General features: G+C 40.8%; 1 protein-coding gene across 3 annotated transcripts; it reads right to left on the reverse strand.

The window, feature by feature from the left end:
- Positions 1-2,296: 2,296 nt before the first annotated feature.
- On the reverse strand, positions 2,297-25,199 carry LOC307264740 (DNA repair protein XRCC4-like). 3 transcript variants are annotated; one of them, XM_080046228.1, is made up of 8 exons: positions 25,135-25,199; positions 20,626-20,767; positions 18,295-18,500; positions 10,040-10,206; positions 9,305-9,469; positions 8,322-8,416; positions 4,999-5,131; positions 2,297-4,896 (listed from the first exon to the last, which is right to left on the reverse strand). In XM_080046228.1, exons 2-7 carry the CDS (start codon positions 20,762-20,764, stop codon positions 5,007-5,009), a joined length of 897 nt encoding a protein of 298 aa, XP_079902354.1. In that variant the 5' UTR covers positions 20,765-20,767; positions 25,135-25,199; the 3' UTR covers positions 2,297-4,896; positions 4,999-5,006. The 3 variants fall into 3 exon arrangements, with proteins under 3 accessions (XP_079902354.1, XP_079902353.1, XP_079902355.1); XM_080046229.1 differs by having other exon boundaries at positions 2,979-3,000; XM_080046227.1 differs by having other exon boundaries at positions 2,297-5,131.
- Positions 25,200-25,275: the final 76 nt, after the last annotated feature.

Raw genomic sequence — 25,275 nt, forward strand, 5'->3', positions numbered from 1 at the left:
CCAACAAGACAAAACAGGAAATTCCCCCAGTCATAACAGTCCCCCCGGAACCCCGGAACTTCAGTTCCATAGGTGAATTATGTAAAAGCACTACAACATATTACATATCGAGGGCTTGGAGCGAAAGGGGCGTAAGTGACATATTTTGCGAAAATGACTTTTATATATAATTTTAAAGGTCTTGATAAGTTCTATCAAATGGTAAAAGAATAACTTCACTAAACATTTTACTTTATTAAATAAAGGCTGAAAACATAAGTGTAAGTGAAAACCTTCAGTTGAGTTTGGAGCACAAAAGGCGTAAGTGCACTGAGCTTGGCGCACAAAAGGCATAAGTGCATCATAAATAGGCTAAAAGAGCTGACAATATGGAGGGATGGCAGAAAAGACCAACACTTATATTACAGAAAAAGTGTTTTTGAATGTTTGGAGAATGTGACATACCCACAAATGATGGAGAAAATACGGACACTAAAATGAACACTTTATTTCTAATTGTATCTCTTGTATACAATTCTCTTGTATTTTAATTAAAATTTTTTTCTAAAATATTAATTGCTTGAAGCCTAATCTCTATTAAAGTAGAGATTGCTTCCATATGCTGTTTTTTATTAAATATTTACAATCATTGTTTTTGCTCTCCTATAAAATTCAGAAAATGTCACTTAGGCCTACGCCCTTTTCGCTCCAAGCCCTCGATATAGGCTGTGTATTTACACACTACTTTCAGTGCACATACAGTATGGACAGGTAGGGGATCGTGAGGAGATATTTACTGATTTTGAGTGATTTAACAAGCCTTCTCCAGAAAATCTCCAACTTGAAGAAGAAAAAAAGTTTTTGTATATGATGGCTTTACTTTCACATGTCTGCCACCCAACAGCATTTAACAGCTTGACTAGCCACTGCGAGCAAAAGGAGTAGGCCTAACAGATAATGCAGTCTGATACCATTAACTTAATAGAGGCGATTACGATTACCGTACATGTTTTTAAAGTTGAAGAAAAAAAATCAACAGACGAGGTAGGCTTAGTCTTTAAAATGTGTTTATTGCTCAACTAATAATAATTCAGCGCAAAACTGCAGAATCATATTCGGTTGACTCACTAAGCAAGAGGCTGTAGTGCAAAGACCAAAAGTGGAAGCATGCACCAATTGGTCCAATTTGTCCGAAGGGTGACTAAAGCTTCACACATGACAGAGTATTCGATGACATACTCCCAAATAAGTTGTCATCTTCAGTTTTAAAAACATTGCTTTGTAAGGCCAAGTTGTTTCAGACATTACAGTGTAAGGCGGTGAGCAGTGAGAGCAGAGCACAGCCTATAACAAAGACCACTCTGTCTAACTGCAGCTCTCTGGCGGGAAAGCAGGAAGACTCCTGTCATTTCTCTGGATGATGGGGATCCTACAGGTGCACACAGTAAGTGAATGACGATGATAAGCAAGTGAATGAACTCATCAGCTAATTTCAGCCCAGCATTGTCCCTCCCTCAAAATGAAAAGTTAACCCCTTCAGCCCTTTGCTAGAAGGCCATGAGGTTGACACTTTACAGTTGTATTAAAAAATTGCTATCCACTGTGAGGAAAAAACAAAAGAATAAGTGACAAAAGCCAAACACAAATTTGAATCTAGAATGAGAAGGAACTTGTGCTGCTTGAATAGACATTCACTTTCCTTATAATTATGCAAAGTCAGTCACTCTCTGCTGTGACACTAATAGTGTGTTTCTGCTATGTCCCTGGCACAAGGTTTCTATTATATATATTTTAAGTCATTTTATTGTGTCCACACAGGCCTCCGTAGCCACAGCTCATGTAAGATAATTACATTTTTCTTTCTTTTTTAAATTGCACTTATATCTCCTTTCTTTTGCATTATCACTAATAGAAAGCCAACCAAAATTGCATTTTAGCATGAAACAAAATTCTAAATAATATTTATTGAATATCAAATTATTATTTGGCATCAGTTGTCTTCAGGCTAACTATCTCTTGCCAAAAATAAAGGCAAAGTCATTCAACGTGTTTAAAAACATCCAAGTGTTGATTTACACTGCAAACTTTACATTTCATACTTTAACTGTACAACATAAAACCATTTCATATCAGTAAGACATCATGGTTTCCAACTTCTTCGTCCAATTGCGCTTATTCACAGTGGAGGATCTTCGCATGTATGCTTTTTATGTTGGGTGATGATGACGTATGATTATGAAAATACTGAAAAGGCAAAAAGAATATTTTTTATTTATTTCAGGTTGAAATTAACATTTCATGTAAGAAATTTGACAATAGATATTACGGTAAGAATTTACAATATTTCACTTTGATTGAAATATGACTTTCTCATTCATGGTTTTTAAATGATTTTCAAGGGAACATTGACAAAGTTGTAAACAAATAACATATTTATTCTTGAATCAGCTGGTGGAAAAGGGAATCATTCAGAATATCTCAAATAAATAGGAATAAAACACCAGATTCAATTTAAAATAAGGAAACATATTGAGAACGAGAGAACTAACTAAAACATTCAATTATGTCCCCTAATCTTTCAAACTTAGTCTCATCCTCCATCGCACATTGTTGTTTACTCATCCGTCAATTATGCTGAGAACGCTTCCCTTTGTCAAATGTCTTATTGATGGGATGAGAGAGTGTGACATTCCTGTGGGGATTACTAAAGCAACACGCGCGTGTTGTGGGATTATCCTTGAGGCAACCCGTGGTCTCCGGCAGACATGTATGTATCATCAAATTCATAGAAGACAGCAGGAGGGGTACAAAAGTCAAAGGTAGAATGGTCAGATAAAAGCCCTGATAAGTCTCCATAGGTTTATTACTGTCAGTGTGAACACACACTGTGATGACCTCAGGACGTAAAGCTGGTGGCAGAGGCAAAAGATCAGATGAGAAGGTGAGGACGGGGGAGGGGCAACATAAACCCATTAACCCCACTGGAAAAACACCCCTCAGGTAGTTTGGTCCACGGAACATCTACAAAACAAAAGGGCAGATGAAAACGAGAAAGAAGGGGGAGGTCAAATTTTTGTCCCCAAAATGATGGTTTAGAAAGTGGAAATGAAAGAGGCCATGTATTGTTTATTTTCATAATGAAAAGAGGGAGGAAAACATCAGCAAGACATGATGAATAAGCAGCTTGGGCTCCATGGCGGTGACACCCTGTTTCTCTGGGTGTAGCCTGTTGTCCCCCAGTAGTCGGTAAACTTTCTCTGGATGGTAGCTAAATTGGAGTTCAGGATGAAGATAGAAATTGCTTTGATACTCCTGGTCCAGATTCTCTGTGTTTCCCAAGTCATTTGCAGCAACAACGTCAGTTCCCGAAGCACTGGAGGACGTTAAGTGCTTGTTATCACATGACCACTCACCTATCTGGGAAAAATCTTGACAGCAGCACAGCAAAGGGTGCACACAGTCAAGAGTGTTTGGGAACGAATAGCTCCATTAATTGTTCGTCTTTTGATCTATTCAAGACGAGAGACAAGCTGCAAGTCTCCCATTAAGAGCTGTGGCAGGTAATTGACACAGTTAGAGCAATCGGATGGCAATGACACGCTGTGGCTTTATGACATTTGCTTTCACAGTCAAGGATGAAATCTGGCATCAAAAACGAGGTAACCTTCCAGAACACTGTATAAATGAGGGTTAACTAACCGGAAGTAGCTTGCCAGATTGGGATCAATACTACCTGTTGCCTTAGATTTAGGGCTAAAAGCATGTCCATGATGAGGCCTGGATGTCAACTTATTATTGAAGAGGAGCGTGGAGATAGGAGTGGGAGAAAGAGAAGGAAACAGTTAGAGGTAATGTATAATTTGCACTAATGAAAATAAAATGTAACTAAGTTTATATTGTATCTTTCAATGTGGAGATCCATTGTGGGAAATGCAGTTAAACATATTTCTATAAACCAAGGCTGAATTATGGTACCATTTTTCCCGCCCACAAAGGTCATGTTAGGTGTCTAGAGAAAGAAAAAGCATGCAGCAAATGATTTCTGATAGATTACAGATGCATGGTGCAAATTAGAGAAGAAGAAGTGCATGTTTTCCCCAGAATTCAAAAGCTATGGCTGGCATTGCTTGGTTGGGAGCTTGTTTTTGTTTATTTGACAGCCAACACCCAACTTTAAGCTGAGGGAGTATGTCATGATGTGTTTAGATTTAAAAGAAGTGTCACTTGTAGGATAGCTGTTGACTGACACAACATAATGAGAACTGAAGGTTGGTATCACTTTCTCAATATAAGTACTGTATTTTAAAAAATATGGATGCAGCATATAACGGTGATAGATGTTGCTTTTCTGACTCTTTTTTCTTCTTGTTTGCAGCAGTAGCAGTAGCATACAAACAAGGTGCAATAGTGCAACGCAATTAGTTTGTAGAAATGTTTAGTCCTAAAAGGCAGCCCTCCAAGAACCTCTGGCCGTTTCATTACAAAGTGTCAATATGATGCAGAGAAAACATGCAGATGTTGAGCCAGATGTTCAGGAGACACCTCGGAAAATCCAAACATGAACAGAGGCTGATTAGCATCTAAAACTTTGTCAGACCCAACTGTGACATAATCTTTATAAAATCATGTTGTTAACATATTCACACCATTGGAAATGCACTAAATTTGACTCATTTTCAAACGATAAACCCATCCTATATATAAGAAGGGGACGGCGACCATTCATTAACATCTGTAGACCAGCTTGATGTATGCTATATAAGATGAAGAAAACAAGTCAGATACGTGTGCAGTAATATGCAGGACCAAGAGTACCTGAAATCTGAAATGCATAATCTGGTTTTCGCTTCAGTTCTCCCATCTAAACTCCTCATTGTCCTTGTACTGCTACTGTGTGTGAAGTGAGTCTCCAAAAACCTGCTTTATGGAAAAAAAAAAGTAATTGACTAGGGGAAGCAGTGGCAAGAACAGCCATGATGCCAAATATGGTGACGGATGGGTTGCATTCGTCTGACGCACCTGCAATTTTATTCCTGCTCAGAAGCATCTGAGCTTGGAGTGGGAAGCAATCTCCGCTTCCTTTTCGGCTGTTCATCTTCATCCTCAGAAAAAGTCCGGTCCAGAGAGATGCCCTGACACACCAGATCACGACCTGCATACACATAAATTATAATGTGTATATAGAGCACACATGAACACACATAGAAAAAAAAATTCAGGAAACCATATCTGAAACTGTGGGTCTTTCTATCTACATAATAACTCTGTAGTTGTCACCTCAAAGTCACTTGTTTACCTAAATTACGAGATGGTAGTAACTACGATACTAAATGCTTGCATTACTTTAGAATGATCTCTGCAAATTGCAAGTTCATCAAACACCTCTAAATTCCTGCACGAATGATGATTATTTTGGGGGGTTTACTTTGGTGGTTTCATTCCTTGCTTCAACTGATTCTCCATCATGTGTCATTTGTGGCGTATTTGTAGCAGTTTCAGGGATTATTGCCTCAGATAACCTTCTGTTAACCTCGGTAAACTCTACACCCAATGTCCTGTGACCTTTATCGGGAATAGAGATCTGGCATTCCACACAAGCCCGGTCAAACTCGGATACAGTCGTTTTTTATAAAGCCAGATTATATAAACACACCTGTTTGCCCCGTAACACGGCCTCCAGCCTACTAAGATTTCAAAGATTAAGCAGTGGTCTAAGATAAAAAGGAAAGAAACATGATTGATTAGCCGTCTGATTAGTGTGATGGAAGTTCTGTTAAGGTTGGAGGTCAACTCAGGTGGAAGAATATTTCAGGAGACTTGGATGAATTATGAAGCAATATTTATTACAGACTTGGCCAAGGAGAACCGGACTGCAACTCTCGTGACTTGCACTTCAATTCTGACAAACTCATGCTTAGAGCTGTGTTTTAACTTTGCGCTATCTCTACCACCTCCCCGTTTCGGGCACCAAGTGTACCAATGTTTTGGTTCAGAGCTGTACACAGTGAACCATAACATTCTGGAGTCTAAGGAGATGAAATGACCTATTAATCTTTCCCATTAATATTACAACTAAAGACCCAAAATTCCCTCACAACAAGGAATGTCTGATTATGAGATACTGTAAGACTTTCAATGTGCATGGTGAAATCAAAGCATTCGATATCATTAAAAATGGAACTAGTGAATCGAGTCTGTCATTGCACTTCATCCGACTGTTAAAAAATTTAATTTCTGTAATTTTTCTCTAAGCAGACTCCATCTGATCCCTTAAATCACACTGTCTCTCTCCTATCCTCACCTTACTTCTACCTTCTCTATCTCATTCATCTTCAGTCACCCCATTGTAAGTGATCTGCTTCCTATGTTGCCACAATCAGTTGCTTAACCTGGAGGGAACCGGTCAAAGCCAGAGTTTATTCCTTTGTCTCTAAGTCTGCTTTGTCATTACTCTCTCTTGTCAGGCCTGGGCAATAGGAAAACACACCTGGAGGCCTAAAGCTTAACTGGGGAGGGCCAGGCTTGTCAAAGGGGAATTGTGATGCTCCCTGTGTCTGTAAAGTTTGGGTAAATTTCTAAATTCAAAAAGAAAAAATTATTTCCTATTGCCGACACATTTAGATCCTGATCTGGGTCAAACTTGGCAGTAGTCAAAGGGGGACTCGAATTGAAGACAACAAATGTCAGCGAGGTCTTAAATTCACCAAAGTTTACTTAATTACTTCCTGTATGTGTTGGCTAAATTTGTAAACACAAAAGGTTGTCATGGCTCATACTGTGCGATTCATGTCTTCCGATTATTGTGAAGATAATCTAATTGGTTGCTGGAGTTACCAGACTAAGGCTGCACAATACAAACAAGAAGGAGCAACAGTGCATTAGGCATCCATTAACATATTGTAACAACCTGTCACATGAATTTATGGCTCGATCCCACCACAGTGCTTATGGCCAAGAGAGAAACGCCCAGGCACTGAATTTGTTGGACTGCTGGATTTGTGTAAACACCACGGCAATATTTTTTAAACACACCCATGAAATTAAAAAGCTCAAAAGACGGAGAAAACAGGAGGACAAATGTATCAAGGCAAGGAGATGGGAAATTAATACTGGGTGATTTTTCTCTGACGAGCTGAAAGCACGGGAAAGCCTTGCAAAGCCCTTCTGTACTGCAAACAACAAAAGTGTGTGAGCCGAGACCTATACTCTGCAATCTTCTACCTCAAATACAGCTCCACTGGAGGGGGAGAGAGTGTGAAGGGGGCGGTGTGTGTGTGTGTGTGTGTGTGTGTGTGTGTGTGTGTGTGTGTGTGTGTGTGTGTGTGTGTGTGTGTGTGTGTGTGTGTGTGTGTGTGTGTGTGTGTGTGTGCGTGTGCGTGTGTGAGTGAGAGGAAGGGCAGAAAACGAGAGCCAAAGAACAGAGCATTCTGAGACCACAACAACCTCAGTGTGTTCTGCAACTGTATTATCCTGTGTGTGTCTGTGTGAGGGGGGGGAGTTTGGCTCGAAACAAAAACACGTCCATTGAGATAGCGCTCAGTGGGTTATCCCAGCAGATTGCAGCGGCATAGTGTGTCTGTGTGTGTGTGGGGGGGAAGGGGGGGTATGACTCAGCATATGTGACATCACGCCTGCTCTGCGTGATGCAGGAAAGGGAAAGACCACCCCACGGCCCGACCGTGTTGAAGCAATCACAGCAGACTTCCCTGGCTGGCTTTATGACTCACTGACGCGTGTTTCCCAGAACCCCGGCCCAAGCACAAGCAGTGTGTACCCCAGGGTATACACCGTATGTGTGTGCTGTTGTGTTTACGTTGAAAGCCCCTGCTTACTTAATCAACTACATTCACTTGTCAAGTTTATTGGACAGTAAAATCAGACCGAGGGTTGCACTTAAGAGTCGGCATCAGTACTGAGTCACATTGTAACCTATGACATCACGGTGACTACTGGGAATGGGCGAAAGACTTGCCATGTTCAATACTTGCACGCCCTGCTCCACCAAAATACATGCTGCATGTGCAATGTGTTGATGGTGGGTCATTGTTCTCTATAAAGGGGACTTCTGAGGACGTCCCAAAATGAGTTGCATTGAGGGAGGAAGCCAAGGTTTTAAATTACTTTTATGAAACTCTCACGTTCTTAAGTGTTTAAAATGTAGCTTATATGACCCAGTTATTTTACCCTTACTCATACATGTGTTATCCATGTGTTATATATCTCTGGTTTAATATGCAGAGCTAGAATCACCCACACCTAAATGATACTTAAGCTTACACTGCAACCAAACGTGTTAACTCACAAACACACAAGAAAACTGCCTTGGCAAGTTTCTGCCTCACCTGTTATGAGGATAGTTGGCTCCTGAGACGGATGGATGCTCTGAACTGTCTCCTCTCTTCTGTCCTTACTGTCATCTGCACCAAGAGTTGTGTCACTGAAGGAAATAACAGTATTTTATGTTTAAAACATTGTGTGTGTGTGTGTGTGTGTGTGTGTGTGTGTGTGTGTGTGTGTGTGTGTGTGTGTGTGTGTGTGTGTGTGTGTGTGTGTGTGTGTGTGCGTGCGTTTGTGCGTGTGTGTAAAAGAAAAGTGTAAATACACTTCAGACATTGCAGAATCTAATCGTACTATGCTTGTAAAGACTTTTTGATAATCATCTTAAAATCTTTGATATAATTGACTCCATGGGACGGTGGCAGAGCCAGACACGTGAGCAGCGATTGTGAGTAAAACCTTCCACCCATACACAGGGGCCTGCAATGATGGAGGATATAACACAGGCCTGTAAAAAAAAACTTAGCGACCGTCTGTGTGCAGCAAAAGCCAAAGGTGTGGCAAACACTTACGCAGATCTGACAGCACTGGGCTGACCGGCTAGGAAACAAATCGTGCAAGTTTGAAACTATACAGCAATGACCTAAATATGTCTATGTTAAGACTTACTCATTTTCATGCATTAACAATGTTTTAGAGACCAAACAATGATTCAAGAAAATAATCGGCAGATTAATCAATTGTAACACGGCACTGATAAATACTGTGTTTTGATTGGTCAATCACGTCATTCTAAGGTCAGTTATTTCTCGCTGTTAAGTATAATAGACTGTTGCTACGTACCCATGTCATTGTTTTGAGCGAACATATCCTGCCATATCAATCCGCAGACAGATATCTACAAACAGTTAAGGCTACTACTCCTTTTAAATTATTCCTATTTCCTTGCAAATATAACAGGTAAACCTTGATTGTACTAAATGTAAACATGTGAGAAACTGACAAAATAAAACATATTTAATCACAAGTAGCAGCAGAGTCTGCTGACCTCGGCCTCCCCTCCTCGTCCCTCTGCTGGTCCTCGTCCTGCTGGAGCTGGCGGACAGAATCCTGCAGGCCTCTGATCTTGGCTTTCTTCTGATTCAGCACCATGACAAAACGCGAGTAGAGCACCCTTTCTGCCATCTCCTTATCCTGAACCTGCTGCTCAAGCCTGCAGAGAAACACACCAACATATGAGCAAAAAAAAACATACATGCCGGCAAAATTAACTCCCCCTTGCACATACACACATGTACTGTACACACACACACACACAGATGGGGAAAAAATGCATATTTTAGGAATAATTATCGTTTTGTTTTCTCAGAAGAATGAGGTCTCCACCCTGTGCAGACATAAGTCGCTCGCCATCCACTGCCCACGGAAAGAACAAGCAGATAAACAACCACAGAAAAAATGCTATTTGAAATAAAAAGAAAGTCAGGCACCAGGGATATATAAAATGAAAGGCCATCTGAGGTCAGTTCCCAGAAATCCTAAGCCCAGTTTGCAATACTGGGTGGAACTCGCAATACTCTCATATGGGCACCAGTGATGATGTCATACTGGGTCACTGCTGTGTGCATGCAAACAGCGAGCAGCGTGACATAAAACACAAAGAGAGAGCTTGCATGCAAACAAGACGAATAAACAAACAAATATCATCACAGCTGAACATGAAATAATTGGATTCTGTAGAGGTATTTTCCGTTAGAACTTGACCATCCAGCAGCATCCTTACTTTTTGAGCACTCTCTGGTGTTCCTGTTTCAGTCTACGGTTCTCCTCCAACAGCTGGCAGTTTTCTGACTCCAGATGTGAACTGTGAGTCAGAGACTGGCCAATCATCTGCCGGGTCACCTCTAGAGGGTCTGGAGCTGGCTGGAGCTCCACAGAACCCAAATGCACCTGTAGAAAGGAGAGTCGAAAAAAGGAGGAGGAAAATGAGATGGCAAGTTCAAATAAGACTGTGCTATTATGTTAGAAACTGCATGAGCATGAGTAAATAGTTATGGCGCTAATGATTTCTCTGCAGGTTGGCTGGCTTCACTATTCATGGACCACTACCATGCATTACAGCATCCACAACATCCCTTCTTCATGTCAAAATTAAACTTTACAATTATATAAATCTCTTTGCCTCATCATTACAGTTTTCTAACCCAACAGACATAATTGGACCTAATGTGTATTGTAAGATGAAGTGCAATATCATGGACATAATCACTGAAAATTTGACTAAACCATCTCGACAGCTAAAGCCAGTCATACAAGCAACCTCATTCACTTACAAAATAAAATATAAAGTCTGTAGCTGTGCGCTTGACAGCTCTAACAATGCAACTTGTCATCACTGCGAAAAAGTTACATAAAACAATTGTTGAATCTTTATCTTGTCCTTATTTTTTCAAATGATTGAGTAGTAAAAATAAGATTATCTATTTGTTTAGGTTTCAATACAATTTGAATACCTATTCCTAATGTTTAATGTCATTTGTGTGCTTGAACCTTTGTGTACAGTATATTTTATATTTGTACAATAAACTCTTTTGTTCTTTGTACTGCAACTGCTGTACAAGAATCACCCATAGAATAAAATCCTAGTTTGTCTTACTTATCATATCGTATTGTATCTTATCTTTACAGTTGAGGAGCTCCCCTATGTGGAGTGACCTCTTGAACGCTCCTTTGAATTGGCAGGTGACAGTTGAGGTCGTTCATGATACATGGTAAGCATAACATCTGGGTGCCTCCCTTTGAGTACAGGGAGGAGACACCAGGACAGATTTAAGACTACTGTACATGTCCCAGCTGCCCCGACAGTACTTTGGGATTTGGAAAAGCTGGAGGAATATAGCAGAGATGGCTATTTTTTGATATGCACTGAAATCTCCTTACAGTAAAATATGAGTAGGAATTTGCACCTCAACGTCATCCCAGGAAGCTCCGCAATATAGAGGTGCAACTAACCATTACGTCACATTTTCTTTGAAGCTTTTTTTAAGACGATGAGGTGTTTTCATGTCTGGGGGAAATACAGGATGAATTCATTGGTCACAAGTAAACTATGCAAGTGAGCACACAGTTTCCTCCAGTTGCTTTTTGTCGGTGCCTCTTTGGAATCACAAGCAGGCTACAGGTGTAATAAAACATTCCTCATTTGGCTTGCATTTACTCACAGAGCAGTGCTGAGGCACACACACACAGAGAGACACAGACACACACACATACACACACACACACGTGTACTGCTCATGATGTCCTGGGAAACCAGAAGGTGATCAGGTGCTAAATCTTCACTGGACTGCGTCAAGGTTGCAGACCCACTGTAAAGCCGACATCTTCAAAAGCTCTCATAAAATACTTGTAATTTTTGTATCAGGCTGATGCTGTCCTGGCAGGCCACACAGCTGTTTTCCCCTCCACTAGTGAACTTGAACATGTTTCAATGATTGGACATTCTCTTCACATCCCTGACACGGCTTTGCCTGCTTGTCTGTTTCAATCAAGTTATTTGATGTCTCTTTATGTCATTCAATTTCGTTATCTCTTTTTTTCTCCTCTTATGTTCCCCTGCCTCTCACTTTGTCTCTAACATAACAAACTTTACTGAAATGTTTTAAGCATGACTTACTGTACTATTAAACAAAACCAAGATCAATGTAAACTCAGTTAATAAGTATATTCAGAAAAATGCAATATCATGGCAAAATTCTAACTTTAGTGATTCCCCTGACCTTTCCTCCAACACTAGCAACATATCTGTGTTTTCTATTATTCCATGAGATATCTACTAGATGGATTTGCACAAAGCTTTTTTTTAAACAATAATGATTTTAGGAGTTTGAACTCCACCAACCTTGGAAACATTACCGCCATCTGCCATGTGCATCCTCACGTGCATGATGTAAGAAAACAAAAGAGGGAATTTACTCTGCAAAAAAACTGAGACAGTGCTCAAAGATAATGACTCCATTCGGTGTCCCACAAAATGTATAAATAAAGATTCAGTGATAATTCAAATTGTGTTGCTGCCAACAATGCACAGTCTGATTACAGCAAGGAAATCAGTGATTTGACAAAAGTCCGCTCAATAGGATCCGGACACAGCTGGGACCACCCAGGATCTTGGTACAATGAGGTTTCAAAGAATTCATAAAAGTCTAGAGCAACATCAGGATGTCACGGTGATCCAGTGCAGCCGCCTTTCACGGATTTAGAGGGAGTTTGTGCGACACTAAGCTCAATAAGTCATCAGCACAAAGTTGTAATTCAGCGTTTGCGCAACATGTTGCACCATTAATACAAACTATTTAGACAAGAGGCCCAGTAAGAGCAGCTGATGTGGCTTGGTCATGATCGTGCATGTGAAAAGACGCCATGTCCACTTCAAGGATTATACCAACTAACAACACCCATCCCTATCACTACGGACATATGCAGGGGAAGATCAATTGCATTTTGTTTAAGCTTACACCTCCTTTCTACCCTCCCTCCACCTCTTGCTGACTGGGCTTAAATATCCACTGTACTTCAAGAGGGAAGTAATTTGGCAATAAATCAGCCATCTCTGACATGCTGAGTAAACTACAATTAACACTCTTTAAAGAATGTCTTTGCGTTCTACATTTACAGTAAAGGTCTCATTCCATTAGAATGACAAAATGTCAAACTTTGTCATCAAAGTATTACCCGCTGACATAATGTAAGACTATAAATCTTACTGACCAGCATTATAACATGGTATTACCAGCTTACAACAGATAAAGAGATCTAAACTTCTGAAAGTACAACCCTCATTCACAAGATTAACACTGAAAATGACATTCAGCAGCTGTTTATTTATTCTGCTCCTCCTTTTAAATAAAGTGTGTGTGTGTGTCCCTGTCTTTACTTTAACTGGTTACTGAGGAGAAGACCTACTGCAGTAAACATGTGAATTCCAGATCAACAAAGGTTTACCTCCATCCTACTGTGCAGCATGGCAAGAGGCTCAAAAGCTCTCTTTATTTTCTTGAGCTACGGCTTCTCTCCTGAGACACAGAGATGGAGTTAAAGGTCATTCTGCACACTGTTGCCAGCTTCTACAAAAGGTGTGGGAGGTCAGACTGTTGGTCTGTGATCCACAACCCACTGCCACATTTTTCTACCGTGTAACTCGACGGAAACAACAGTAAAGCAAGCAAATCGTTCATACTTGTCATTTCAGCATCTTACAGCCCTTGACTTTTGTCATTGAAGGGAGTGATCATTTATGACAACTGAAAGAGCTAATAGCTAATATAACAGGACAAGACGGAAAGAGGAATTGCCGGCCATCAAAGTTCATCAAAACCTGGCAAGCCCTGAAAACGTAACAATGTGGGGCATACTGTAAACAACATAACGAACATAGATTTAAGACTTGAATCTCTATTTCAGGACATTATAACACGGTCTGATTAAGTTGTGCCACTGTCACTGAAGGAAATGTAGGTAGTTTATGTTTAAAACAATTTTTGTGTGTGTGTGTGTGTGTGTGTGTGTGTGTGTGTGTGTGTGTGTGTGTGTGTGTGTGTGTGTGTGTGTGTGTGTGTGTGAGAGAGAGTCTGTCTGTCTATCTGTGTCTGTGTGTGGCCCAACTGTTTGTTTGTGTGTGTCTCTCCAGACAGTTAGCCAGCCCTTAAGGTCGAACCCGTGGAGAAGGGGCGTCGTAGGTGTGGAGGACAAAGCAGAACGAACACAGTCCCACTGACAACAAAACCATAATACACTGTGGGCACTGAGGACACAAAGCTGTCTTTATCACACTGTCCAACACATTGCTGGAGACCTACCCACCATTTATTCCTATGAATAATCCCTATTAAATCAATAATATCACTGTTAGTTAGCATCATTGATATGCAAAGATTAAAGATCAATAGCATATTCCTTTATCTCAATACAAAAAAAAAGTTTAGATCATAATAATAGATTTTCACATTTTACATATTAACGATTTTTAAAAAAGTATGTCAGTGTTCTAACCCCCATTTTCCTTCCTGTTTGTTTCTTCCAAAATCATCATTGCGCCTAAGGGAACAGGGAAATGAGTGGGTGAGCACTGTGAGCATGATGACAAAGACACAGTGTTTCAGGGTGGGCAAGGGTGCTCGGCATGGGAAGTGTGGGCACTGAGCAGAGATCAGCTTGTCCTGCTAGCTGTCTCGTCCGCCGTGCAGAGGCGAGAGGCCAGATAAAGAGCAGGAAGTGAGGGGCGATAGCAGTCAAGTCAGTCAGTCCCCAATAACACAAATGTTCCCATAAACATTGGGCATGCTATGGCACACACTGCCAACGCGAGGGCAAACAGTTGGGGAGAATTTCCCATTTGCCATATTTCACTTAAATATTGACTTAGGATTCTGGCAGGTATGCATTATTAAGGTTCACTCATATTAATATATTGCAAACATTAAAGAGAGAGATAGACTGCAACTCAGTGAAAAAGATGAGACGCGTTGGTGGATCAGACTCTTCAATGCGGTCAGGATAAAATTCTGGCATCCAGTCGTGCCACAATTTCCCAGAGACTAAAAGCAGAACGAAAACACTGTAAAAGCCAAACATGTAACCAATTTGTCCTCATTTTTGCTTTTAAGTTTGGATGATTCAGGGTTTTTATTTAATCTTTTCTTGAACCAAAGCAGTTTTTTGCTGCATGACAATTTGCATTGCCAACAAGAGGTTTGTGGGCAAGTGTATGTGGGCCTAACGAAACAAGGCAACTGTTAACATTAACTCATTATAAAATAGACCAGTTTCCACATGTAGGCAGATGGTGCTCTTTGGCAGATTATTTGGTGAAAATCAGTCCAAAAGTAAATTAAATTAAAATAAAAAATCGAAAACAATGAAAACAGGGAAGAGAAAACAACAAGCCAATCAAAAAAAGGAAAGAGAGATGTGTCGTCATAATTTTAGTCATTTTGGTCCATTAAATCAATTCCTTTTTATTTCAAAGGTTGTACTTCATATATTAATCGAAACACCCCACACTTAAAATGACCATGTGAACATTTAATAATAATGTTTGTAAAATATATTGCCCATTGCACGCTGTGACTGCACAAACAACATGTTCCCAAGTACTTTGAATGTGAAATGACTCAACCAGAATAAGAAAACATTGACTTCTCCTGTGAAATTGTGTGGCTGGTGTCACACTGCGCAATCGGAATCCCCAGTGAACTATAACACAAGTTATATTAGACCAACATAAAACATCGGCGTCACATTTATCCACCCAGACTCATCCAGAATCCTGTGGTTTCAATTACAACAACTGTCAAGATTCATAATCTCGCTGGATCGAAACTGGTCTGAAGAAAGAAGTGAGCTGTGACGGCTGCTCAATGACAGAGAGACAACAGGAGGCCTCTGGATAACTGATCCAGCATCAGTGTGTCCATCATGCAGATAGCCACACTACTATTTCACTTTGTGTTAAGAGTCAGCGATTCTGAAGAACCCTTATTGTCAAAATCACTTTTTGTCAAAAATATCTCCTCACGGTCCACAACCTCTCTGTACGGTGTGTGTGCTGGATTATTGTCAGTGCACACACAGTACAGTACAATATCTAATTGATGTAAGGTAGTACAATTGTTTAATCAATTAATGTAATTGAACTACAATAAGGCCTACATAAGAAACACTATTGAATACAAATAGTTTGTATCACATTTTGGAGCAAAATCGAGGTAGCCCTCAACAGATGTGTAATATCTCTTCACTCCGCTTAACTGTTCCGAAGTCCTTCATCTTCATGAGCATAAAAGTGTCTGTATCGTAAGTGTCGGGAATAGAATATTTATTTTCCCACCAATGACAGATATGCACTTAAACAGACATTAAGGAGGAGATAATATCTGGATTAGCCATGTTAAACACCTGCTTAGTAGTGGTGTTAACAACTTACACCCAAATTACATTCATCATTACAACATCTGGGGTCATATTCATAAAATATTAATGTCAGGTCAAGTTCACCACCTGTTTTGCCTGTAACCTCCTCTCTTCTGTTCCCAAAGGAAGCTTGCCTCATCTATGGTCATTTATGCACCCTGAAATTATCTGGGCGGGAAAATATGTTCCACTTTTTAACCTCTGAAGAGTTCGAGGAAAAAAGGTAAATTCGAGCTAAAAAGTAGGACAAAAAGAAAAGAAGCAGGTGTTAGACAAGAGTGGTAGTTTGCACTTAATGCAAATAGTCGCCCCAGGATTCTCAGATGTGTGTCTACCACACACATATACTGCACACACACGCTGATGATTGCTGTCAGCAACAATGTGAGCACGGACATCGTTTTTAAAAGCGTACTTTGATTCGGACTGCTTTAAACCACTGTCATTCATTTTGTGTGGTCTAGTTGCTATTTTTTCAGTTAAAAAAATATGGGGTTTGTAATAAAAATACAAAAGAAACACCACCACATTCACAAATGAGAGAGTTCATCGATCATTCAGAAATGCCCTGCAAAGTATTACCAATTATTAATCAAGTTTTCAGTTTTAAAGAGCCTAGATTAACACATTCTTCCAGTAGGGATGTCCATTCCAGTTTTGCGTGAGCATCCCTGTAGTAGTAACACTAGTCAATATGTGTTTTTATTTTTCATTAATAGAGCTATAGCCTATTTGTTTTTGAACATAAAGGCATGTGTTTTTTTAAATCAAAGGTTACGTGACACCAACTCACATTCAGTAGAAATAACCATTTCTGTAAGTATAGCACCCAGAGAGCCTTCACAAAAGCAACAGTTTGTCTGCACATGTCCGGACAGGGACACATAGGCACACTTGTACGGCCCACACTCATAGATACAGGGAAAGCCAGGGGGAGTTGGGGGAGGACAAGGAAAAAAGGCCCTAATCAACTGTTGTTTCAGATTGTTAGATGGGGACGGCCCTATTCGTAAATCAGGGTTTTATGGTTTCTACTGTTTTTCTAGCCCCTTGGCCTTCTCCCTCAGGTCTCCTTTACCTCCACAGAAGTCCCAGGACCCCAGGTGACCTGCTCCCTGGAAAGCTATCCTCTCACAGTACAGCACCATGACCTGGACTTCATCAAACCTGTCACTTACAGTGAACTGTTTGACAGTAGGTACAACGTCTCTCAGTCCACGTTTTTTTTTCGTTTTCTTTTCCGAATTTATCTGATTTAGATGCATAAATTCAGAGAGTGATGTGCTATTGCGTGGGTATCTAACATTAACGCTAGCCTGCTCCACCTTAAGTGAAACAAACCATTTTCCCAAATAGTTTATGAGCTGTGGCCATTAGACAAGTACCTTATACTGTTCTACTGTTATTGGATGACTGGTAACAAAGTAAATGATTCCAATCTGTTTGTCTGTTTGTTTTCATAGTGGCCTGAGGGCAACCTAGGCTAATTCAGCTATAATGTGGGGAGACAATAAACCTTATCTTTTTTAAACAGCCCGTTGTAAAATATAAGACTTCCTTTCTATTTTGTTAGATGTCGTTCGGTGAAGTTATCCTCGGGGAACGCTGACAAGAGGAAATTGCATGATGCTGAGGAATTTAGAGGGGAACTTCTGACCGATCTACATAATTAGGAATATTTCAACTTTCTAAACCCGATTTTGAACTGGGTTTCAAACTACCCAATTTGGTTAATGAGCTTGCTGTTCTTCATTTAGATGGATGATTATTACTATATGTCTGATGTGTCTCTGAATAATGACGAAAAAATTAATAAAAAATTGTTCCATTAAAAATCAGAGGTCTACAGTACGCTGCAAGGTACACCATGGACTTAAATTGCAATTATTTCGTCACACCGATCATGAGGTAAAAGGTAATGGCATTCACATTACACAGTGACCTACCTGAACTAACCTAAACATAAACCTAAACATGTAAAGGTTTTTTTTGTGAGACCATAATCATAACAGTGCAGATACCCATTAAGAGTATAATGATACAAATGTGTGCAAAGATTTTGCTCACCGAGATTTCATTACAGATCTTCAGATAGGAGAGATGACAGTGATCTGGAGTGAGTTGAAAAGAATACACCTCCTTGTGGCCTCCTTTCCTTCCTCCTCTTCCTCTTCCTCCTTCCCCTCCTGTCAGTGCTTGAAGCAGATCCTCAACATATCTCTCCCTCAGGACTCCCATATCATTGGCTTCTCTTGTCACCTCATCTTCTGAAACTGAACACAAAGAAGGAATTTTTCCCATTTTGCATCATTTCAAAGTTGTACAAGTTGAGAGAAGCCTGACAGAGGGTAAAGAGGTGATAGCAGCTTGCGGAGCAAAACCACAAACATTAATTATGTAGCAGTGCACGGATGCACGTGAAAGCAAATTTAAAAGGAAGCATGCAGAGAAACCAGGGGGAATGTCATCAGCTGTTGCACAGCTGCTCACTCTTGGGTCCAGGGTCCCAATTAACACATCAAACATAGAAACACTGAGGACCCAAAAGCCTGCGCATAACTGTCACAACCCCATTTCTGCCTGTCAACTCTGCAGATGGACACCAATAGAATACTAGGGAGCAGTTATGCTCCAGGTGTCCCTCCAGAGAAAATGTGCTCAAGTGCATATGTAACCACACACACACACACACACACACACACACACAAACACACACACACTGAACACTGTCATGCACGCACAAAGACAAGCCTTGTAGAGTTTAATCTACTCTCTACACCTGTAAGCTGCAGCACAGGAGCAAAGAGGACTGATGAAGGTTACTGCTGTCCCCATGGTTAAAGGACTAACAGTTATAATATTAAGAGGTGGGGTTCAGCCAGGTGCCCGATGAATGGTGGACCTGACTGGTGATGATACAGTCTAGTCAATGGTCTAAAGACACAAGTCTCTGTAGTACACATGATACTACAATTGTGGGTTCAATCATGACAAACACGGCCTTAAAGAGGACCTATGATGCTTTTTGACTTTTATGACCTATAAACGTTGTTATGATGATTTATAGTCATGCTTAACCATACTAAATTATCAAATAATGACTTACATGCATTTCGACGTATTCCCTGCTGACCGTCTGGGGTGTCAGTGCAGAGCACTAGACACTATTCTAGCCAGTCGAGAAGTCACGTGTTCAAAGCGGCTTGACGCTTTGTAACTTTGTGACGTCGCATGTAACTTGGTGAAGTCACCACGCAGATGTTTCCATGTATGGTAATGCTGTCACTTCCCTGTTCGCGTCTGCCTCGCACCCTTATAGGTGACTGTTAAGCGGAAGTCCCTTACTTCCGGGACATGGGACCTCTCGGCTCGAAAAATTACAACGGTAGTCAATGGAAAGAAATTTATTATTTTCTGGTCCCAGTCATGAAATGCCTTCGATTACACATATGTTTTGTATGGATTTAGATGGTATTTTTTCGTGCAAAGAATGGAACAATTTAGCGAGTAGAAGCTGGATACGGTCAGGTTTTGTGCAGAGCGCTTTTGTGGACTACAGCTCTTCGCTGCTCTTGACGCTTATGATATACGTCACCACCACTAGCACCCGTTTAGCTCCGAAACATGGCTGTGTCAATAATGCACTTTACTGCCTTCTTTCAAGGACAAGACAAAAGTCTTCAGCGTGGCGAAAACCACTACAAAAGTGGACATGTGGAGAGTTTCACTTTCTCGAGTGGGGAGATTGTCGGCGTCACAGAGGCGACAAGACGTGTAGTTTTTCTCGTTACATTTTTTCAAAAGCCGTCAGACGAATAATCATACAACATACCGTCAAACTCTTCACATGAAACATTATCATTTAGACCCATACAAAACATATATGTAATCCATGGCATTTAATGACTGGGACCAGAAAATAGTAGATTACTTTCCATAGACTCCCATTCATTTTTTTTCAGCCGATAGGTCCCATGCCCCGTAATTCCGCCACTTCCGCTTAACAGCTCTATTAGGTCCATGCTCGCGCTTCCCGCCACTGAAAGTGTTCCGGAAGGAAGGTAACCAATCACAACGGAGTGGGGTTTGCAGGAGGGGGGGGGAGGAGCGGAGATGGCCGAAGCACAGGCGGAGGGAGCGGAGATGGCCGAAGCACACACACTCAAGTGTTGACAGGACGTGCTGGATCGCCAAAATAAGAGAAAGAGCTTCCCGAAAATCTACATAGTTTTTTGTGATGTGATTCGTGTCAGGTTGCTCTATAGCAGTGTAAAACAAGAAATTAAGACCAGAAAAGTAGTATAATAGGTCCTCTTTAAACTTTTGTGTCATGAATAATATGAGTGATCCTCTATTATTTATGTGTTTAAGCACCGTTTGAAAATCCTAAATACTCACCTTCTCCTATCCATGATGAGCTGCCATCAGCAAGAGCTAATGTGAACCCTGCACCCAGGTCTACTGCCCAGTCCACTCGAAGGAAGTAGGGGACACACGGATCGGTAGTGACAGTGATCCGTCGGACTGTGCCAGTCATGACCTACAGAAAATCAAAGATGGGAATCAAGAAACTCTATGCTGCTTCCTTTTCTTTAAAAAAAAACAAGCCCATGGCTTTGTGTTTAGTGAGGATTAGTATTCAGTCCTAGGGCCTCCTTCGAAGACGGCCCTCTAATCAATCCTATTTTATGTTACAAGGCTGTGTTAATCTTTCAGTTGCATCAATGTGCCTCATTGTTTTACTTCTTGGATAAGGTAATGGACGTCCCTGTGTGTGTGTGTTTGTCTTCAATGGGGGTCTCGCTGAGTCAGTGGAACAACACAGAGATTAACAGGTTTTGGCAGGGTTATGTGCAAGACTGTGGACTCCCTGACCAACCGCAACGTAATTACACGCTGTTAAAGATAAATAGAAGAATATTACCAGAAGGCCCAAGTCGTTGTCTGATTTTATGAGGTGTGGATATGCACCCCAAAAATATACGGTACACATGGTACTTAAAGTCAGTCTGATCTAGACTTAGGTCTGGTACCATCCACTCTGATCCACTCCACTCTCTCAACCTAATTCCTCTATGGCCACGCTGGATTTAAATGAGAAAAGTAAAACGTGTGGGATCCATGCTCTTAGTTACTTTATACTGTCAAAATAAGTCATTGTTTGGCAATAACACAATGAGTGCCCTCAGTACTCTTGTTTGGTAATGTCACCTTGCCCTCAGGCTAATGTCTTGACTAACTGACTCACCACTGCAGTTAAAAGTTAAGCCTCCTGCCAGAAACAGTCTTCAACAGATTACAAAAGATTTTGATCAAAGGATGACAATATGAAATGTGCTTTTGGTTTACTGGCTACACATCGTTTTTCTTCTAAAAAGGGATTGAGAAACTTTTACTTGATTACGGATGTCCAGGCCAGAACATGTGATTACTGCTTCCATGTGAAGTGAGAGGTAAGCTGGATATGTTCCCTGCTTAACTACAGGGCCAAGTGTGGGGAGATGGAGGGAAAGGGACAGCTAAATTGGCACTTAGCCAAGCTGGACATGTTTGGAAAAAATGAAAATGAGCCCCTTCGGACACTGTGCTATAAGTTAGGACGTGACAGCTAATTTCTTAGGTAATCATTTTTTTTGTATGCCCTCACGTATACGCTGACAGAGCAGGTGGTCAAGGTTATTCAAAATTTGACACGCAGCAGAGATCTTACACAGCGGTGCCCTCCCCACATATGTGCAAACATACACACACAAATAACGTTGCAGCAGATTAAAGTTGAACCTTTGTGCTTCGGAGAAAAAGGGGTGTGACTGGGCGAAGGGGCTGAACAAGATGAGGGAGCTGAAAGCTTCAACTTTAACCTCATAAAATGAGCCCGGCTACTCATTAGTGACTGTAACATCTGTTGTGCGGGGACGATGACCCTGTGGTAATGACAGAAGGACACTCCAATTAAATAAACAGTTCTGTCTGTCACGAATGGAGAGCCGCGCAAAACCTTCAAAGTCAATCCCGAATTCCTCCTGCAGTTACATGACCGGTATCCACAATGGCTGGATCACTTATATCATCAGCCCAAGCTTCCCTAAACCTTTGACACACCGCTTCGTCCTCTTTTCAGACTCCCCTTTGTAATTTTTGCACTCAACCAACCGCTTCATTGTCATTTCTTCAGCATTGTGCCATATGAAAGCTCCAGGACCCAACTGTGAGCAGGAAGCACCAGGCAAATGAGTCACGGCCTGTAATTATGCATCATGCCTTAAATGAGGAGCTCATACACAGTGGAAAGAGCTGAGGCAGTTAACTAGTCTCTTTAATGGTCCCTGACAATTAGGCCTGCCCTTTCACTGGACTTTCCCTTCATGCTTTTGCCAATACAAGTTTCAAGATGAAGAGGAGAACTCTTGGCCTAGTCCACTGTTTCCGTGACCAGTCAAGCATACGGCAGTGCTGCTGTCGTAGCATCTAAAGCTACTTGACAATAAACTGTCTAGCAAGTAGGACGGACACATACAACAATAAATCAAGGCCTACTACAGGAACATTGTGTTGTAAAATCTGTCTGAACTGGCTTATACCAATATCATGTCAGAGGCAGAATTAGTGAAGTGTCAGCAAGTTGACTGATGCGTGCCTCGACCTCTAGACCATGTTTGAAAAACTACTGTGTTAATATTCTCGCTGATTGCAGAGGAGGCTGTGATGTAGTGGTAATGGGTCAGGGTCATGTTCCATCTTGAGCTGTATGAACTATGGTTTGCTCTGAACTCTGTATAGATTAAAAAGGCTTCTTGTCACGATAGGGTAGCTTCATTGGCAATGTGTTTTAGTAGATTATGTGGTCCAAACAGCATAGCCCAGCAGAGTGAGCACAACATCTTCACACATAATGTGGAATAATAATTGTAATTCTGTACTGCAAGTGGCAATGACAACTTTAAACCACTGGGTGAAAAATAAAGTGAGAACAAAAACTTCACAATGAAGCGCTAATGCTTGACGCAAAGTGCAGTTAAAGAAGTTCCACCGCTTGCAAGCCATGCAAACAGAGACCTTGTTCACAGAAACTGCATATAGACAGTGTAGTTTGATAAGTCATACATTAACACCATTTCAATTTCACTGAAATCACACAAGGAATAATTATAACTCCAGTCATTAACACTTTTCAGAATAGAATCAGTAACTAGTGATTGTTTGCAAAGGAAAAGAAACACAACTTTGGTTTGCTCTCCATTGAAATCTAGGAAGAGATTAATCATTTCAGCTAGGGGGCAATGCTTTTAAACAAACACTGCTGGACTGCAAGGGTTGTCCTCCTGACCTCATCTTTTCAGTACCATGTTGTTTAGAAACATCTTCGGTTGCACAATACAACAATTTCCACATCTCTAAAATGTACAAATATACGGATAAATAACAGCTGCAAATATCAACGCCATGATCAGTCACTAATGTAAGGCAATTCTCAGTGATGATTATGGTAGAGTGAAAATATAGAGACCCAGTCTCGGGCACATTGCAACCTGCTTTTTCAGCATAGCACTGGCGGTGGTGTAATAAGGTCAACTATCACTTCTATCTGCACTGCAGTTTGAAGAAGTCAGATCTTGTTTGAGGGTAAAAAACTGCATAGAAAAATAAGTAACGCTTGGCAGTGCTGTCGTTCCAGTGCCCCTTACATAAAAAAAAATAAAAAAAACTGCCTTTGTTTTACTCTTGGAATCAAACTACGAATGTTACATACATTAAAGAGTTTGACCTCATGTTCTCTAAATAGAGAAAGACTGCAGATGATGAGTCAAAATCACGCCTTGATCTGACTGCAGTTATCAGGCATGCACGTCCTGCTGCACTGTTGCCTTAATAGGTCAGTGCACTGTAAATGATAACACTTGATCATAATAAATGAAGAGGAATGTGAGTCTGTCTAAATTCAACCTGAGTGTAAACTATTTTTTTTGCCCTTAGAAACCAGACTTTCCAGTCTGAAGCCGGGTCTCTTTTCACTCGTTTTCGTCCACGATGTGACATGCGATGCAAAACAATATTTACATGTGGTTTGCAATCTGAAAGATTTCTTCTCACATGAAGAGCACTCTAGGAGGAGTGTCTGGTAGGAAGGGCAGAGGGGATTTGTGAAACACGGTTTTAATGCAATCAAGATGCTGTTGAGGCTGGTTGCAGGGAGGGGACTTCGTTGTGAAAACTGAGAAAACTGGACCACAAAAATGTCCATCCTATGTCACCAAGAAGATTAGGCTACTCCAAGGAATTGAGAGTCTAGTTTGTTGTTATTATGTAATAATTGTATAGTATGTATGTATGTCTACAACATGTATAATGTGGCCTTAAGAACAACAATGTCCATTTTATGTTTCAAGTGACCATTGTGTTCACAGTAGCCTAAATAAAAATATCGTAACCATCAAATCTGTATGCATTGTTACCTGAAATAATCAATTGTATGGTGAACAACTGTTGAAGCAGTCTCTTTATGATACACATGTAACATGTTCACTTCCCTCTATTTCCCATGTGTTTTTATTATTATCATGGACATATTATTATCCACAGCCTAATTATTACACTCAAACGATTCATGGACCTATAACATAAGATCACATCCATAAACAACTTCCGGGTTATGAAAATGTTGTCTCAGCAGCTTACTTTCTTTATATGGCCATGCTTACTCCTTCCCCTGTGCACCATTGTGGAACACAGTGGTGATATTATCGTTGAAGGTAATAGCCTACTTCTTTGGCGGAAATGCGCCTTGCTGCAGCGGTTCACACAGGTGCTCTCATATTACACTGGCTTCTCTAACAGTCGGAAAATATTCACTGGAATTCTGGTGAGGGTAAAACACCTCAAGTAGGGAATTTCCCTGAAAAGACTTACGTTATAGTGTGGACTAACTACTGCGAGGTCCAAACGAGGCAATGTGTGTATGTAACTGGAATCATTGCCGCGTGTCAGTGTCGCTAATGTTTGACAGAAGTTTCAACCTTCAACTCTTGCGATCTTAGCCAATCAGCAAAC

Source organism: Ammodytes marinus (assembly GCF_949987685.1).
Source record: "Ammodytes marinus genome assembly, chromosome: 2".
NCBI lineage: Eukaryota > Metazoa > Chordata > Actinopteri > Uranoscopiformes > Ammodytidae > Ammodytes > Ammodytes marinus.

Coding starts and splice junctions, on each gene's coding strand:
- LOC307264740 (XM_080046228.1), bottom strand. CDS start 20,764: ATGACTGGCACAGTCCGACGGATCACTGTCACTACCGATCCGTGTGTC. Junction 10,207..18,294: donor AGATCTGTAATGAAATCTCG/GTGAGCAAAATC, acceptor TCCTTTCTACAG/GTGCATTTGGGTTCTGTGGA. Junction 9,470..10,039: donor CACCAGAGAGTGCTCAAAAA/GTAAGGATGCTG, acceptor GTTTCTCTGCAG/GCTTGAGCAGCAGGTTCAGG.